The sequence below is a fragment of the Macaca mulatta genome, chromosome 3, assembly GCF_049350105.2.
Source record: "Macaca mulatta isolate MMU2019108-1 chromosome 3, T2T-MMU8v2.0, whole genome shotgun sequence".
In the NCBI taxonomy this organism is placed as follows: Eukaryota; Metazoa; Chordata; class Mammalia; order Primates; family Cercopithecidae; genus Macaca; species Macaca mulatta.
In genome coordinates, this window is record NC_133408.1 from 95165692 (window position 1) to 95184585 (window position 18894).

An 18894-nucleotide genomic window follows, 5' to 3' on the forward strand; every position below is an offset into this window, starting at 1 on the left:
CAATGCCATCCCCATCAAGCTACCAATGACTTTCTTCACAGAATTGGAAAAAACCACTTTAAAGTTCACATGGAACCAAAAAAAGAACCTGCATTGCCAAGACAATCCTAAGCAAAAAGAACAAACTGGAGGCATCACGCTACCTGACTTCAAACTATACTACAAGGCTACAGTAACCAAAACAGCATGGTACTGGTACCAAAACAGAGATATAGACCAATGGAACACAACAGAGTCCTCAGATATAACACCACACATCTACAAACATCCAACCTTTGACAAACCTGACAAAAACAAGAAATGGGGTAAGGATTCCCTATTTAATAAACGATGCTGGGAAAACTGGCTAGCCATATGCAGAAAGTTGAAACTGGATCCCTTCCTTACACCTTATACAAAATTAATTCAAGATGGATTAGAGACTTAAATGTTAGACCCAAAACCATAAAAACCCTAGAAGAAAACCTAGGCAATACCACTCAGGACATAGGCATGGGCAAGGACTTCATGATTAAAACACCAAAAGCAATGGCAACAGAAGCCAAAATTGACAAATGAGACCTAATTAAACTAAAGAGCTTCTGCACAGCAAAAGAAACTACCATCAGAGTGAACAGGCAACCTACAGAATGGGAGAAAATTTTTGCAATGTACCCATCTGACAAAGCACTAATATCCAGAATCTACAAAGAACTTAAACAAATTTACAAGAAAAAAACAAACAACCCTACCAAAAAGTGGGCAAAGAATATGAACAGACACTTCTCAAAAGAAGACATCTATGCAGCCAACAGACACATGAAAAAATGCTCATCATCACTGGTCATCAGAGAAATGCAAATCAAAACCACAATGAGATACCATCTCACACCAGTTAGAATGACGATCATTAAAAAGTCAGGAAGCAACAGATGCTGGAGAGGATGTGAAGAAACAGGAACGGTTTTACACTGTAGTTGGGACTGTAAACTAGTTCAACCATTATGGAAGATAGTGTGGCAATTCCTCAAGGATCTGGAACCAGTAATACCATTTGACCCAGTGATCCCATAACTGGGTATATACCCAAAGGATTATAAATCATGCTACTATAAAGACACATGTACACATATATTTTCTGCAGCACTATTCACAATAGCAAAGACTTGGAACTAACCCAAATGTCCAACAATAATAGACTGGATCAAGAAAATGTGGCCCATATACACCATGGAATACTACATAGTCATAAAAAAGAATGAGTTCACGTCCTTTGCAGGGGCATGGATGAAGCTGGAAACCATCATTCTGAGCAAACTATCACAAGGACAGGAAACCAAACACTGCATGTTCTCACTCATAACTGGGAATTGAACAATGAGATCACTTGGACACAGGGCAGGAACATCACATACTGGGGCCTGTCATGGGGTGGAGGGCAGGGGGAGGGATAGCATGAGGAGAAATACCTAATGTAAATCACAAGTTAATGGGTGCAGCAAACCAACATGGCATATGTATACCTATATAACAAATCTGCACGTTGTGCACATGTACCCTAGAACTTAAATTTAAAAAAAAAAAAAAAGGTATTAATTGGTGTGGTGACTGTTCCATATTGCTAAAATAGTTTACAACCAATGTTTGCTTTGTCAAACCCATATTCCTGGAAAGACAACCAAAATTTCAGGTACATTTCTGCTAGCTGATGAGCCATTTAAACACTTACAGAAAGATTTCATTCAATTGTCATTTTCAATGCATGTTTTCTGGTTGTATAAAAGCTTTCCCATGCAAGAGGGCTGATAACATTAGCTCTATTTGTCAAAGTATATTTTCATCAGGTAAAGAAAGCTCTTCTCAGTCCACTTACTGAGGAAAATCAATCCCTTCAAATTCTAGAACCCAAGATTGAATCTTCTGAGAATACCAGAGAAAGGCTGCCCTTAACATCTACATTGCAGCAAAACTTTGCGACCTTGAAATTTTGAGCTAATAATCTCACAACTCAAAAGGGCCCCTCCACTCTTGGAATTGTATACACATTGGAAATCTTAAAGTAAAGCTAAACAGGAAAGTTTCTCCCCAGAAGAAGATGGCATCCATGATACAGACAGCTTTTTCTCAAGATCACAGATCAAGACTTTTCTGCTATCAGGAGAGTTTTACCTATTTTTTTCTTGCTTATGCTTCCATGAGCAATAGAAGTGAAAAGAGGGTCTATTGTGTGCATTCACAGGGTATACTTTCATTTGTGAAGGATTTTGCAGCCAGCCTTATACATGGATAATCTTATGCCACAATAGATAAAAGATGAAGGCCTAATGCGGGTGAGAAGGTGAGAAATTTTAATGACACATTTGTTGCCTCATAATCAGTCAGAAACAGGACACTGGTCCACTCCTCTTAACCTACATCATAGGTTAAAGAGAACATTTCCAATAAGTCTTCATTCTTCTAAACAGGCATCATTTGTTAGGTCTCCTTTTCCATGGTTTGAAGTAAATGAGGTAATGATTAGAAATTTATCCCTCATGATAGGCTTTATAGCAGATTCTACCCTAAAGGCTACAATCACATAATGGACTTTATATTCTCTTATGAAAGTTATGCTAAATAATAGAACTGCTCTAGATTACTTACTGGCTAAATAGCAGTATCTGTGCACTTGCTGGCATTTCTTGTTGACCATGGAGAAATGCATCACATTGGGCATTATAGAGATTCAGTTGTAGAGGACTAAGGAAGAGACTGTTTATTTAAAACGAACAGACTCTTTATCTAGCTCATTCTTTGATCTATTTAATTTTAGTTGGTTTGGTTCATGGGGACCCTGGCTAAGAAGCATGCTCCAAACTCTAGGTATTATCCTTCTGATAGTCAAAATAGTAATCTCCTTAGTGTGCTATATTCTCTCAAAAGTTTTAAATGTTTGCATGCAGCCATCTCTAGAGTGCCACATGATCTCTCTTCAACTAGGACAAGAGCTTAAAAAGATGTGTGACCATGAGGGTACTATAACCTATGAATGACATCCTGAGATCAGAAACCCAAAATTGATGTTAACTGAGAGTAGAATTAAGGCCCTAAGTTTTGGTCACACTTACCTATGTGAGAATCTGACTAAAAGGGGAAATTTTCTAAATCAAATTATGGAAGGCCATTGTTTTGGACTAACCTCATGTACTAGGTCCCAACAGACAAGACCAAGACAAAATGAAGTCACTCACGCTAAATGTGACACAATCAAACTAATATCTCAAGGAAACACATAGCTCCTAGAACAGACCAGGTTTTGTTTTTCTCCTATAAACAGGACATTCCAGCATAAGGAAGTACCCTCTACTCTAACCTTTACAAAAAAAAAAAAAACCTGAATTCCTTGTTCCAACCTTACAAAACTCACTGTTCTGCTATTTCCCAGTGGGTTTTGAGATGAAATAAGAACATTTACGATGGTGATAGTGACATCAATGACTAGTTTTGGTCAATCTCTCAAAATTGAGAGGATGACCAAGAGGGGAAAATTGTTAAATCAAGTTTAGCCTAAAGCTGCCTCCTTACATATTTTAAGTTCAGCCAAAAGGTTTCTCTGTACATAGTGAACTATAACCTAAACGGAGGTATAAATAGACTGCAACCTACTCTTGTGCCAATCACTGAGTTTTCGCCGAAGGAGGCCAATTGTTCAAACTATGTTCAAATAAGGTAAACATCAAGCTGTAACCAAGTTGACCGTTTCTGTACCTCATTCCATTTTCTGTGTATCACTTACCCTTTTCTGTCTGTCACTTTCCTTTTTCTGTCTATAAATCATCTTCTACCATTTGGCTGCGGTGGAGTCTCTCTGAGCCTACTATGGTTCAAGAGGCTGCCCAATTCACAAATCATTCTTTGCTCAATTAAACTGTTAAATTTCATTTGACTAAGATTTTTCTTTTAACAACATCTACAACCAGATCAATCTCTCTGAATAAGAAAAGCACTTATATACATGCCTGCTAGCCAAAATGCAAGCAGGAACATTAGGAACTCATGTCAATGAACATAGGTGTCAGCAGCCAATATTTAAACAAACTTGGCATGAAATGACATTAGGCTTTGTGTAAAAACTCCAAATGCATTGATACATCTTAAATTTCAGGTAATAGCACTTTAAAACTTAATAATGCAACTATGGAGAAAAACACAATTTTCCTTAGATAACTACCTTGGAATAAAATAAGTATTTGGAAATCTAATATTTCTGACCATTTTCTCCCTAAAAAGGCATCAGTGACATAATATTAAAGTTATTTACATAGGTTATACCCTGGGATATATGGACTGAATATAGCATATACGATTATCGTCTACATAAAATTATTATAAAGTTTCAATTCAAAAATACATGAATATTCAAACATTTATGCAACAGGCCTTACTTAAACAAGATCTGATTTAAACCAAAAAATTCTCTGGAAAATCAAAGGTCACTTTGACAACAGTTTTCAGTGCAATTTCAGGTAACTGCTGAGCAATCTAAGGACGTTAAACGCAAAGCCATTACAGATTAAGTAAAGGTGCACTGCATTAAATAACCAAGTTAGATTACATAAGCCTGTCAAAAGTAAAGAACCACATCTTTTTTGCCCTCCTCATGGAAACCATTAAAATTCTATAAATATGTCAGATGCTTAGTAAATGCTTCTTGAGAAGTACACATTTTTTTGGAAAATAATATTTAAAACAACATAATCAGTATGGCTTACACTCACACATCTGTAACCAATTATTCAGAAACTGAAGCCCATCAGAAAGAAATCTGAGATGCCATGTGATGCTTTCTCTTCACCAGAATATGATAAGATAGGCCAACTTCAGGTCAGCAAGACCCTGTTTTTTCTCTATATTAAGCATACATTTGATGACACATAACCCACCAAAAAGAAGTTAGCAAAATAGCCTCTGACTATTAAGGGTTGTTAGGTATGTCCAGGAGACTGACCTTAGAAGGTCTCCTCTGGTTTGCCTCAAAGCTTTTTTAGAAAACAAAAAATATTTGAGAAGGGAGCAGTTGAGGAAAAGGATGTCAAGTTCAGCTCACACGTTTATCTGCTGACACTAGGGGTTTCACTTAAATTAGAAAATATTTGTGCTTCCCCTGTTACAGTAAAAGCTAGGTAAAAGTTCAGTCTGGAACTTCAAGAAACATATTCAAGAGAACAAAAACATTAACTTCCCATGCTTCTCAATGTAAGCCAAGCCAGGAAAAACATACAAATTGTCAGCCCACAAATATCAAAAGAGGCTGAAGAAATGAGAGACAGAAGGGAAGTGAGGTGGGGCAAAAGAGAATGTAGTTTGGACAACTCTTGGTGCCCAGAGAATACAAAGCTTTTAAATGAACACAAAGAATAAAAGAGCAATAATATCACCATTCCCATAGCAAATAACTTTCTTTTTCAACACTTACTTGAAGGAGGATACCAATGTGCCATAAACAAATTGTCACCTACTATGCCAGTTTCTTTCAGTAGGTTTTTTTGATAAGTACACATTTTATCCCTTGTCTGTGCTCTAAGCCCCAGTGGAACTCCAGAGGCGTCTCTTTCTGGCCCATAGTTGGAGCAAGACCAGGGAAGGCCTAGTGTCTAATCAAATTTCTAGTTTCTAAGATACCCTCCTCTCTGCCCTGCTTAGCACCCCCCATGGAGCCTTCAGAAGGAACTAATTCCCAAAGAAGTATTCTGGGTAACTATAACTGTAGGCAAGTTCTCCTCCATGGCTTGTGTATCCCACTTAGAAAAATAACAGGCTTACGGTCAAAAACAGAGGAACAACTAGACCCATGCAATAAAGTAACCTATATCGTATGATAATACCTTCTCCATTTACTCCGGCATACTAAATAAATGCCCTGTCACTAGGAGGAGCAACATGAAACCATGTCCTTTACCATAAAATCAATGACAGCACACTTTATCAGGCCTCTGACATAAACAGAGTGGGAAATAAAATGATAGTGTAACAGAGAAGGGGATGAAAACAGCACATGGTGAAGAATAAAGAAAGTCACTGTCAGTTGCCTCAGCACTACCCAGAAATTTGTTCATTCATTCATTCAGCAAGTATTTACTGGATGTCCACCACACACCATGCCAGGTTAGCAAGCCTGCCTTAGAAATCTAAAAGATCTTCACCCTGAAAAGAGACTGCCTAAGAATTTCCAACTCAGTGAGTAAATATGCATCATTACTCAAATTGAAAGCAAAATACAAAGAAAGCCCAAATCAAGAGAATAAGTCTGAGAAATCCAAATCCTAGAAGCTAACATTTACAGCAAGCTCCAAAGGAGAGGATCTCTGGTATACGGAACAGCCTCACAGACACTTAGTTTTCTCATACCCATAAAAAAATGCCCCCAACACTGACATCCATTAAAATAACTCTCAACTTGAACTAAACTTACCTAATAACTGAAATAAAAATTTTTAAGTTATATCTTACATTTAATAAAGGCCAAAATAAAATATAATGAAAACCAAACCACATACTATAATTTAAATAAAAACCAAACCACATACTATACTTGTACCCACAGAACCATGTCAGAGAATAAAACCTGATGAAGTCTGACTAAGTGAAGACAACCAAAAACCAAGAAATTGGAACTGTAAAGAGAAAATACTTGAGGTTCACCAAAGAAAATGTACTTCAAACCACTATGACTTAGCATCTAATCAATTTTGTTATTGTAGAACATTTCTTAAGACTCAAGTGTCCTAAGTACCCAGAATTGGCCTATATTAGTCACAGGCAATCCTGGAAACAATTCTGGAGAGGCAGGTGATTAAGAGGAATCCTCTGCTAGAAAGATATGTATACACAGAAATGGTAGACCATGAAAATGTAATAGTCTAAGTATCTGAAAGAATAAATGAAAAATGGGAAAATGCTAACCAAGACAAGAAAATATTCAACTAAATGTTTTGTGTTCTCTACCAAGTCGGCACTAGGGAATATCTATTCTTATATAACATTAAGCCCAATTTGTAATATAAATTCTACATTGGTAAAAATGTTTCTTACCTGAGACAGAGTAGACACAAAGTTTTCTAGAATGTAACACAGCCAAATGTAGCATTTCAGTACCTCTGAAAAACAGAGAAAGTTTTTAAAGTTTTGCAATATTAGTTTTAGATATAACCAAAAAGTTGTAAAATAATTTCAAAAACATCTCATAACCACAGCCACTGTGAGTAAACAAAACAATTCATTAGATAACATTCTAAACTGAAAAATAAATATAATGATAAACAACCAATCTGACAACCCAGAGGCTCAAGTACTCTGCCTCAAGGCACTGCCTTCAGATTGAAGCCAACAGAGCTTCCAAAAAAAAGGTCAGATCTCAGGTCCCTCCCTAAGTGCTATTTCTTTCAATAAAGAAACCCAAGTTCTAGTCCTGGCTTTCTGACTAATTCACCTGTGACTTTGGGCAAGTCACTTAAATCTCCCTGAGCCTATTTCTCATGAAAAATAAAAGGTTCAATGAAATGAAATAAAATAATGTGAAATCATCTTGTAAAGGTTAAAACATCACAAAACACCAACCATTGTTAGAAGTAGCATATATATCACTTCCATCTCTGAAATTTTATTAAAAGTATTGAAAATATTTCCATTTGGACTAAATCTCAAATAGAAATAAACTACCAATATCACCACTACGATTCCCAGCCTATCTCAAGTGGTTTCCAGAAACAGTAGCATGGCACAGTCTAGAGATCCTAAATTCAGTTTTCAAGGATCAAGCCAGGGGTTGTTAATGAGTAAAGGGTGTAAATGGCTGTGATTAACTGGAGACTGAGACCAGACTAAAGGAGGTGGCTATTACTTGGTTCTGGGCTTGTGGCCAGAGCCCCACATTTTTCAAGAAAAGCCAGAAAGCAGGGGTTTTATGTGAAATCTCTTGGTTCTTAAATGTTGACAGCTCTTTTAAATTTAAAATACTAAGCAGGTAGCCAGGTGTAGTGGCTCACACCTGTAATCCCAGCACTTTGGGAGGCTGAAGGGGGTGGATCTCCTGAGGTCAGAAGTTCGAGACCAGCCTGGCCAACATGGTGAAACCCCGTCTCTACTAAAAATACAAAAATTAGCCAGGCATGGTTTCAAGTGCCTGTAGTCCCAGCTACTTGGAAGGCTGAGGCAGGAGAATTGCTTGAACCTGGGAGGCGGAGGTTGCAGTAAGCTGAGATCGCGCCATTGCACTCCAGTCTGGGTGACGAGAGTGAAACTCCATCTCGAAATACAATACGATACAATACAATACAATACAATACAATACAATACAATACAGAGCAGGCTCACATGTACAAGCAGGCCTCCAGTGTGCAACCCCTGATACAGACTCTGTTCTAAATTGCAAGGACTATAATCGAAGTCTGCAGACCTAGATGGGGGTTCTGACTCTGCACCTTACTGTACGTATGATCATTTAAACTTTCAGAGTGTTAGTATCTTATTTACAAATAAGAATCTTATTAGATAACATCTGTAAAACATTGTTACAATTAATATATACTCATAATTTGCTCTACTAGTAGAAAATGCAAATATACATGACTATCACATAATCAGTATCACCTTTGGAAATTTTGTATATGTGCCCTGGACATTCAAAATGAGTTTTCCACCATGCTCAGGAAAAGAGCATGATGTCACAGAAAGGCCTAGTATACTATCTACTTATTAACGTTAACTTCCTCCCCTTCCAATGTGATCACATAGATGAGGGCTAGACTTAAAGACTACTATACAGAAAGTTTATTGGCTGTGTTTCAGTTTTTTTAATGGTAAGGTAAAAACGGTTTTCAGAGGGAAGAATGCTTTTGTCTCCTTACTTTGTAAATCCATCACATCTAATATGTCCCAGGTACATGATAGGCACCTAATCATCATCTGCTTTTAGATGAAGTAGACATTTACCAACCACATCAGTCACAAAGCATAAAAGTCTCATCTCATATCCTAGCCTAAAGCATCTAAGCTACAGCTTCCCAACAGAATAAAACATATCTCACTAGAAGAGGGTGAGTGGTTGTTTGGTTTTCAAGCAGGAGTTAGGGCCCTGACAAATGGCCCCTGGGGCCAATAAATTATGATAAACAAATGCAGAATGCCAAAATCCAGAGCTTAGGGCACTGCCCAGATTTAAAAAGGCAAAAAGGAGCTCAAAAAGAGGAGGCAAATCAACTCTGGCTACTTGATAAGTGTTCATCATACTTTTAAATGATTAAGAAATGCAAGCTTAATTATAAGACAGTTTGTGTATGAAAATAAGAGGATCAGCAATATAATCAGTAAATAAAAAGCAGACATATTACCCAAAGTTCAAACTAATAAACGTTTTTCTAAAATAAATTAGATTTAAGAAAAGTACTTTGAAACAAAGCTCTTGTAGGGGGAAGACTTACTTCTTAGGTTGAACTGACTTCTTTCAAGAAACGATAGGGTCTCTCTACCCCAAATAAGTATTCATTTTAAAACCTCAACGCTATGAACCAAAAAGTAATGGTTATCTGCTACTTCATCTAATTATAAATGGACACTTATATAACTTTAAATAAGTAGATACTTCTTATTTATTTCTTTATTTGGTTATTTTCAAAAGCTTATCTCTTTGTCTTTAAGCTTCTGATAATGTCAGGCATCTTAAGTCTATTACTATTAAAAGGCCCTAAATTATTATATCTTAAATGTATAGCTTCCACATAAAAAGCATGCCATACATGAGAAACACCTAGGTGACAATATCCAGAAAATATATTTAATTCATGGATGGTCTTCTTTGAAAAATGCACAAAAGTGACCCAGCAAAGGATTGACATACTCCAAGTAAAATACCAGAATTAGTGGGCTTACTTACGAAACAAACTTTCCTACTTCCACTTGAAGTACTGGATCTCGTAGATCCACTTCTAGAAGCAAATCTTCAGCTTGAGCTCCATCTCCTGTTTTTGCAGGATGGGGGCTAAAGATCCTTAGGTACCCCATAAAGCTACCCACAATTATTTTATCTGTAGAGAGTTTTTAAAAAAAAAAAAAAAAAAAAAAAAAAAAAGAGGAAGAAACAAACATTAGCAAATCTCTTAAGAAATAAGCTTTCTAATGTGTAAAAGATAAATCTAAAAATTAAAAGAATTCAGTCTTGCTTTATATACAAAGGCCACTGTGTCAAAGAAGGTATAATTAAAGTGTACTTATTTTAATAACACACAAGCTTTCATAAATAGCTTTACATCCCTACAGTCAAATGTACTAACATATTGCATTTTTTCCTAAACCTTTATTTGGTATCGAAGTCATAATTTAACTCAATCAAAGCAAGCTCCTTTATCAAAGGACTAGTAAAATGTTGTAAACTGATTCCATCATAGAGGCCAACTCTATAACTGGTTATGGCTGTTGAAAACACTGTATTAAAAAGGATTCTGAGTTGTCACTAGATAGAGTGCCTTGATTAGCAATGCCTCATCTTAAGTACAAGAAGGGGAAATGATAGAATGGGTGTTATAAGTTAAATTGTGTCCCCCCAAAAAAAGGTATGTTAAAGTCATAACCCCAGGTACCTCTGAATGTGACCTGATTTGGAAACAGAGTCTTTGCAAACGTAATCAAGTTAAAATGAGGTAACAGTTAATTAGGTGTGTGATTGAACTCAATTAATGTCCTTTAAGAGGACAGAACAGAGACAAAGAGGGAATGCCATGCAAAGCTGGGTGCAGTGGCATGCCTCTTTAGTCCCAGCTACTTGGGAGGCTGAGGTGGAAGGATTGCTTAAGCCAAGGAGTTCAAAGCTGCAGTGAGCTATAATCGTGCCACTGTACTCTAGCCTGGGCGAAAGAACAAGACCTTGTCACTGGAAAAAAAAAAAAAAAAAAAAAAAAAACGCTGGGTGCAATGGCTCACGCCTGTAATCCTAGCACTTTGGGAGGCCAAGGCAGGCGGATCACCTGAGGTCAGGAGTTCGAGACCAGTCTGGCCAACACGTTGAAACCCTGTCTCTACTAAAAATACAAAAATTATCTGGGTGTGGTGGCGCACCTGTAATCCCAGCTACCCAGGAGGCTGAGGCAGGAGAATCGCTGGAATCCAGGAGGTGGAGGCTGCAGTGAGCCGAGATAGTGCCACTGTACTCCAGCCTGGGTGACAGAGCGAGACTCCATCTCAAGAAAAAAAAAAATCCTCATAATAACCCTATGAGAGAGGTATAATCTTGGGAACTTCAATACTGGAGACTTACAAGGTCTCTAGAGTCATGCCCATTCCTGTCCCCACTAAAGGCTTGTTTAGTTCAACTCTGCCTGCATTTGGGAAAGCTATCTTACATTCATTTCAGTACCTTCTGTACTTAAATTTATCAGTTTCCTGACACTTGTGGCCAAAAAAAAAAAGATAACTGCTATAGAAATGAGCACTAAAAAATAAACTGCAGGCATGAAAACATGCAAGCATATTTGGAATTGGTTCTTTTTTTTTTTTTTCCTTTGAGATAGGGTCTCACTCTGTTGCCCAGGCTTGAGTACTGTGATGCAATCACAGCTCGTTGCAGCCTCAACCTCCCAGGCTCAATTGATCCTCCCACCTCAGCCTCCTGAGTAGCTGGGAATACAGGCATGTGCCACCATGCCCAGCTAATTTTTGTACTTTTTGTAGGGATATGGTTTCGACATGTTATCCGGGCTGGTCTCAAACTTCTGGACTCAAGCCATCTACCTGCCTTGGCCTCCAAAGTATGGGAATTGGTTCTTGACCTGAAATGGGGTACAAAACAGTAAGATTCCTTGTGGGGACAAGAGTGACTTTATTTTAAATGCTAATCTGCCATGTGACTCCTGACTAAACTCGAGTCAAAGAACTCCTCCAAGATCTCTAGTTGATGTATTACTCTTTATGCAGAAACACCTATTCATTAAGTTTTGCCTTTCCTCCAAAACAGCACTTTATATTGCTGTATATATCATAGGCTGTGACACTCATAGCCACCTACACATTCTTTCCAGAGCATGTATACTTTTATTCACCAAGATACAAGCCCTAGGCCTGGGGGTTGTGGTGTGGAGAGCTACCTGTCTTGCAACTGCCCAGGACATTTCTGCCCATAAGTTCACCTAATAAATCACCGTATACTGACAAACTGGATTTGTCTGCCTCAATCTTTGGTTCTCAGCTCCTTCAGTATTTGGGGGCCACTTTAAATAAATGCCCTTTCACAGAACACTCTCATTCATGTTCTAGGTGGGGTTAAGTAGCACTGCACGTTGTAACAGAACAATTAATCAAGTTATCATCTCTAGTCATCTGAGACTCTGTGCCCACTGCAGGTGAAACTCTAGTAGACCGGAAAGCTGCTGCCATAGGCAACTGAACAAGGAGGAACACCAAACCACAAGTAAGATAGCTTTATCGAAGGGCACTGGATAATTTAAAATAAAAGAATGATAGGTTTAAATCTCAAAATTGTCATCTAAGGGTAAAGAATAAACTCAGGGTCTTTGGTACTCTGCAGAAACATTTCTCACCACTTACAACTCAGTGGGGCTTAACCACTGAGAAGCTAATTCAGAGACTGATTCTTTAAGTTTTAAATGACAATAACAAATGACTTGACAAATCTCTCCAGCCTTCTTAAGTAAAAGTAAAGGCACTGATCAGGAAGAATGGAATTATACTGTCATAATGGAGTCCAGAAGGGTTGGGGAAGACTTAAACCTTTAAACCTTCCTAAAATATTCCCCACTAAGCTTCCCATGTATCCTGTCTGCCCTAAATCCCCACTTTTACTCACTAAACAACCAAGACTCATGGATAGGGTCAATATAGCCCTATCTTCAGGGATAAGAGGAGGTCAGGATGGCCAAGTCCACAAGGTAACAAGCTAACCCACTGAAACAAAATGTATATGTATGATTATTAAAATACTTTGCAGGACTATTATAGTAACCAGATCTCAGATAAGTCTGACTCTCACAGATTTCAAGCTACAATTAAATATGGGACTCCCCAGGAATTAATGAACATGCAGGCATTAAATGAAAAGCCATTAGTCTCATTTGCTTTCTACTCCAATTCTAGTAATAAACTTTCCCTCTAAGCCACAGGTTGGCATATAATCTAAATGGTATTATTCAGATCCTCTCTCTCCCCCTCATTCTCACTATCTCTCTCAAGAGTCTGAATCTTGAGTTGAGAGAATTAGGAAAGTAAGTACCACTTTAAATGCATGGCGTGTTCAATTTCAATTGTACTATCAAGATTAACAAGGAATCTTTCTGTGTTTTACTCGGCTTCTTCTAAAGTAATTTCAGGAACCCTGCAACTCTTCTCTCACTGTCTGATCACCTAAAAGAAAAGTAGAGGTCAACTGACATTACTGTTTCAACTTTCCAACTTGACCCGCAAATTTCACTACATCTGTAAAGATTCTTACCTTCTTTCCTCTGTCACTGTGGAAAAAAGTTTCCACATCTGTTCAAGATTAACCTTCCATCTGTACACCTGATCTCATCTCTGACTGTCCTCTCTGGGTTCCTGCTCCATCAATGAAAGCCTCTATCCTACATTGAATTTTTCCCACTTCCCTCGACCCTTCATGGCCTCCAAATCATCTTCCTCCTTTCTTCCATTCACAGCTAAGTTTCTTTAAAGAGCCATAAATAGTCTCCCCACCTCCCACTCACTTCCCATTCATACACTGAAAACCTAGATTTCATTACCATTGTGCCCACGCATCCATTCTTGTCACAGACACTAATGAACCACTTGCTGCCAAAGAGCATGAAAACTTTTAGGCCAGGCTCAGTGGCTCATGCCTATAATCCCAGCACTTTGGGAGGCCGAGGCATATGGATCACCTGAGGTCAGGAGTTCAAGACCAGACTGGACAGCATGGCAAAACCTTGTCTCTACCAAAAATACAAAAATTAGCTGGGCATGGTGGCAGGCACCTGTGATCCTAGCTACTTGGGAGGCTAAGGCAGGAGAATTGCTTCAACCAGGGAGGTGGAGGTTGCAGTGAGCCAAGATTGTGCCACTGCACTCCAGCCTGGGCCACAGAGTGAGACTCTGTCTTATAAAAAAAAAAAAAGAAGAAGAAGAAGAAGAAGAAAGAAGAAGAAAGGAAGAAGAAAGGAAAAAGAAGAAGAAGAAGAAGAAGGAGGAGGAGGAGGAGGAGGAGGAGGAGGAGGAAATTTTAAAAAAAAAAAAAACCTTTTCAGTCCTCATGTCACTAAACCTTGCTTCGCAGGTACCAGCCTAATTAGTTTTCCTGCCTCTCTGCCTGCTCTTTTCAGAATCTATTACTCTTCTCACACTTCCCCCGTTGATCCTCTTATTCTCCAGGTTACAGTCCTATACCTCCTCCCTTCTTATTTCAACTTCTCTCCCTGTGCATTTTCACCTGTTCTCAGATCTCCAAACACAAGCACCATATTGTTCATCCCCAAATCTCTACCTCTATTCAGTATACTAGACATTTCTATCTTAAACAGAGCATATCCAAAACTGCTCTTGTTAACTTTCCATTCTATAAGATCAACAAAAATAATTCTCAAACTTGAGAATGCCAGCATTCAATTTTGGAGCTTATCAAAAATTAGGATACCTAAGTCACACCACCCCACCTACCCCTGGATAATACAATCTTATAGCATCTCATGTGTCTGGGATAGAAAATCTTCATACATCATAACCACCCCAGGATATTATGACACAGGTATCCAGGCTTTGGAACACAATGATCAGTGTTTTTGTCTATGTGAAGCACACATATGTAACGATTTTTGTATAGCAAGCTTCAGAAAACAAAGGAAGCTGCTCACAGCTCACCACAAACTATGAGGGAAGCAGTATCTCAGCATATTGGTAACCTACTGGTGGCACCCCAGTAAGGAGCTCTAATAGAAATGAATGAGTGAACAGTATGTCATTCAGATAATCAGTAAGTATAGTTTCCAACCAAGCTGAACTTTAGATAGTTTGGGCAGAAGTAGGTTTGAAATTGTTCTCTCTGGCAGGTATTTCTGTGGCATGACTCTTACATGGCCAAATAATTGGGGAATCACATGCTTTAACAAATAGTGAGGGCAGAGGTAGGGCTGAGGAACCTCCCAATACCCTCTGAATAGAAGGCCTTCCCATCTCCTATCAGTGGAAAATTAGGGACCAAACTTTCCTTCAAAACAACTTAGTAGGTGCTCAGTGCAGTTTAGTACTCCCACTCTTCTGCTTTACCAACACAATTTTCTCCTTTCACATTTTCCTGCAGATTCCACTGTTTCAATTATAGACAAGAAAAACAATTTTTAAAAAATGTAAGAGGATAATATTTATATGCAGTAAACAAAAGAAGAGTTATAATAAGTTTTCTTTTTAAGAGGCTAATGACTATCTAGATTACCAAAAAAAAAAGTCCATGACTATAAACCAAATACAAATTTCAAATAGCAATGATACAATAATATAGAATCAAACTGTTTTAAAGGTCACTTAAAAAGCATGAAGATGCATAAGAATAAGCTAGGATGTAGGTTTTAGTATTATAATATGATAATGAAAGCAATGATTTAACAATTGTTTTCTACCACCAAATAGAGCTAGTATAATTTCATTATGGTATGAATGGTTTCCAGGTCCAAAAAAAATGTATTTTTCTTGTAAAGAATTTCTACAAAAGTAAATTTTCCAAATTTTGATACAAATGAAGTGATGCCATATAATTTGTACTAAATTCCAGCAAACAATATGACAGAATCAGTACAAACCAGAACAGAAACAAAACAGAAAGACTATTGTTATCAGTCTGCTACCTATTACTTATTAAAAAAAACACCTTCAAAATTAAGTACAATTAAGATAGTTCAATTAAGTTCTAAAAAGTATACATTTTGAAAAGCAAGTCATTTTTATTTGATCTTTTTCTTTTTTTTTTTTTTTTTTTGAGATGGAGTCTCGCTCTGTCACCCAGGCTGGAGTGTAATGGCACTATCTCAGCTCACTGCAACCTCCGGGTTTAAGCGATTCTCCTGCCTCAGCCTCCCAAGTAGCTGGGATTGCAGATGCCTGCCACCAAGCCCAGCTAATTTTTGTATTTTTAGTAGAGACAGGGTTTCAACATATTGGCCAGGCTGGTTTTAAACTCCTGACCTCGTGATCTGCCCACCTTGGCCTCCCAAAGTGCTGGGATTACAGGTGTGAGCCACCGTGCCTGGCCTTATTTGATCTCTTTAAAGCTTTGATCCAAGATGCATGGTAGTAAATTGCTTACCTTGTCCATTTCCACTATTGTCAACATTAGCCAGACACAAACAGCCTTGATCAAATTCTTCTTTATCTCCCAGAATAGTAGACCACCAATCACGGGCTTTAAATAAAGACATTTTCTTTCACACTAAAAAGAAAACATTTATAATAATCGAATTCACACTATGAATTAATAATTATGTCTTAAGGCATAGCAAATTAAACTTGGACAGATCTGAGAAGACATTTCTATATTAACTTTTTAATATTTTGTACACATAAATGAAACCACAAATCCAAATGGCTGGAAGCATTAATCAGATATTTTGCAACACCATTAGTAAACTGGGCTGAGAATTATACATTTATGTTGTGCTAATTCTCTCTTCCGAAACATTTAGGAGAGAATTGCAGAAAATAACAAAAGAACATATTCTTTGGCGGATCAAGATTCAAATTCCATCAGCACTATTTAACACATAAGTCTTCGGTGAAATACCTAACTTCCTTTCAGTCTAGTCATTGGCGAGACTGCACTACAGTTGGCCCTCCATACCTGTGAGAGATTGGTTCCAAGATCGCACAGATGAAAAATCCCCAGTTGCTCAAGTCCCTTATTATATATAATGACCTGGTACAGCCAGCCTTCCATATCCATAGGTTTCAGTCTGCAGTTGGTTGAATCCATGGATGTGAAACCCGGGGATATGGAGGGCCAACTGCATCTCCTATTACAAAGAGTTGCTGAGACAAATGAGATCAAACCCATCAGTGACTAGCCCTGGAAATGGTATGTTACAGGTACTTAAAAAGCATTCACTTCCTCTTACTATGCTAGTTACAGAAAGGCAAAACAGAAAAGGGAAATTCACACCAAAAATGAAGCAGGAAAATTGGGCTGCAGGACCATTTATACCAGTAACTATCTGTGTGTCCTTGGGCAACCCACATAACCTCTCCTTACTTTGATTTCTTATCTAGAATGACTATAGACCAGCCCTACCTACCACTGAGTTGCTGATATGGCAGATGTGAAAGCACTTGGACCTTTTGAATTACAACACAGATTCACATGCCCTGGGACTCTACAACAGTTCATTTATTTAACATAAATGAGGCTTTCCTTCGTGTTACACTGATTTAAATGGTAGTTAGGAAATGCAGTCAATTCTCCTTATTCACAAAAGTTATGTTTTATAAAGCTGCCGTAAACAATGAATTAGCAGATACTGAGCCATTGCTCCTAGGAGAAACACAGGGTTAGATAGATTCCTGCAAGCTTCTAGTAACAACAGTTTCTTCAACCAATCAATACATAATGTAGTGTTTTTTGTGCTTCTATTTAAAGATACCTTATTTAATATGTATTGATGATTCATTACTATGGGAATCATGGCCATCGGCACTAGAACTCAGTCTGAACTAAGCTTATCTAATTGCACGTACAGATGCTTTTCAATTTATAATGGGATTACATCTCAATAGAACCATCATAAATTGAAAATATTTTAAGTCAAAAATGCATTTAATATACCGGGAAAAGATCAAAAATCAAAATTTGAAGTATGGTTTCTATTGAATGTGTATCACTCCCACAACATCCTAAAGTCGAAAAATATAAGTCAAACCGTTGTAAGTCAGGGACCATCTGTCTGTTCTCCACAAGATACATCACAGCCTTTTTGCATTTAGGAACATTAGACAGCACTTCAGTATTACATTTGCAGGCCATTTTAAACAGTGAAAACACCACACCCGCCTCCAAAAACAACTTACCAAAATGTGGGGGAAAACATGACACTAAATACTGTAGACCATGAAAGGACACTTGCTTATAGTATGAGAACTGAAACAAGAAAGCAGTTGTTTAACATCAGCTGGGAACATGTGCATCAGGTGACTCAATTTTTACTCCTTTGCACTTGACCACAAATGACCACAAAAGCATTGCGAGCACTGATTTGGAGGTTACAAATAAATTTTAGCAAGTAGGCAAATTCACGAATGATACAAAGTCTGCCAATAATGAGGATCAGCTCTACTTTTTTAAAATGTAGACCAACCTACCTCTTAAAGTAAGCCTTCCACATGGGCTAATCATTGAAACCAAGGTCATTTGTTTTTATACAAAGTTGGCCAAGAAATTGGCTGTAAATAATGTGGTGGGAAAGTACAGACTCTGGAGGCAACCTGTGTGAGTTTGAATTCCTGCTCCACCACATACTAACCATGCAACCAGTGGAAGGTTACTAAAAGTTAAGGAACGTCTCTGTACTTCGGCTTTCTCATTTACAAAACAAAGGTAAGAGTGGTGTCGTGATGATTAAATAAGAATGCAGTTTCCTACGGAACTGGAAAAAATATGTGCAGGTCATATATATGATAAGGAATTAATATCCAGGATACATAAAGAACTCCTACAACTCAACAACAACAAAAACAAACCAGGCCATTAAAACATAGGCAAAAGAACCCGAACAGACACTTCTCCAAAGAAGATACACAAATGAGCTGGGCGTGGTAGCTCACACTTGTAATCCCAGCACTTTGGGAGGCAGAGACAGGAGGATCACTTGGGGTCAGAAGTTCTCAAGACCAGCCTAGCCAACATGGCGAAACCTCATCTCTACT

General features: G+C 37.9%; 1 protein-coding gene across 4 annotated transcripts in view; it reads right to left on the reverse strand.

Annotated features, from left to right (window-relative positions):
- Positions 1 to 18894, reverse strand: part of BBS9 (Bardet-Biedl syndrome 9) — a 493002-nt gene that overhangs the window by 460064 nt on the left and 14044 nt on the right. For all 4 annotated transcript variants that reach the window (XM_028845874.2, XM_077996944.1, XM_015133745.3 and 1 more), the window contains 3 exons: positions 16289 to 16411; positions 9890 to 10040; positions 7051 to 7115 (listed from right to left, as the gene is read on the reverse strand). In XM_028845874.2, the coding sequence (XP_028701707.1) occupies positions 7051 to 7115; positions 9890 to 10040; positions 16289 to 16400 (328 nt within the window). In that variant the 5' untranslated portion in view covers positions 16401 to 16411. The remainder of the gene's footprint in view (positions 1 to 7050; positions 7116 to 9889; positions 10041 to 16288; positions 16412 to 18894) is intronic.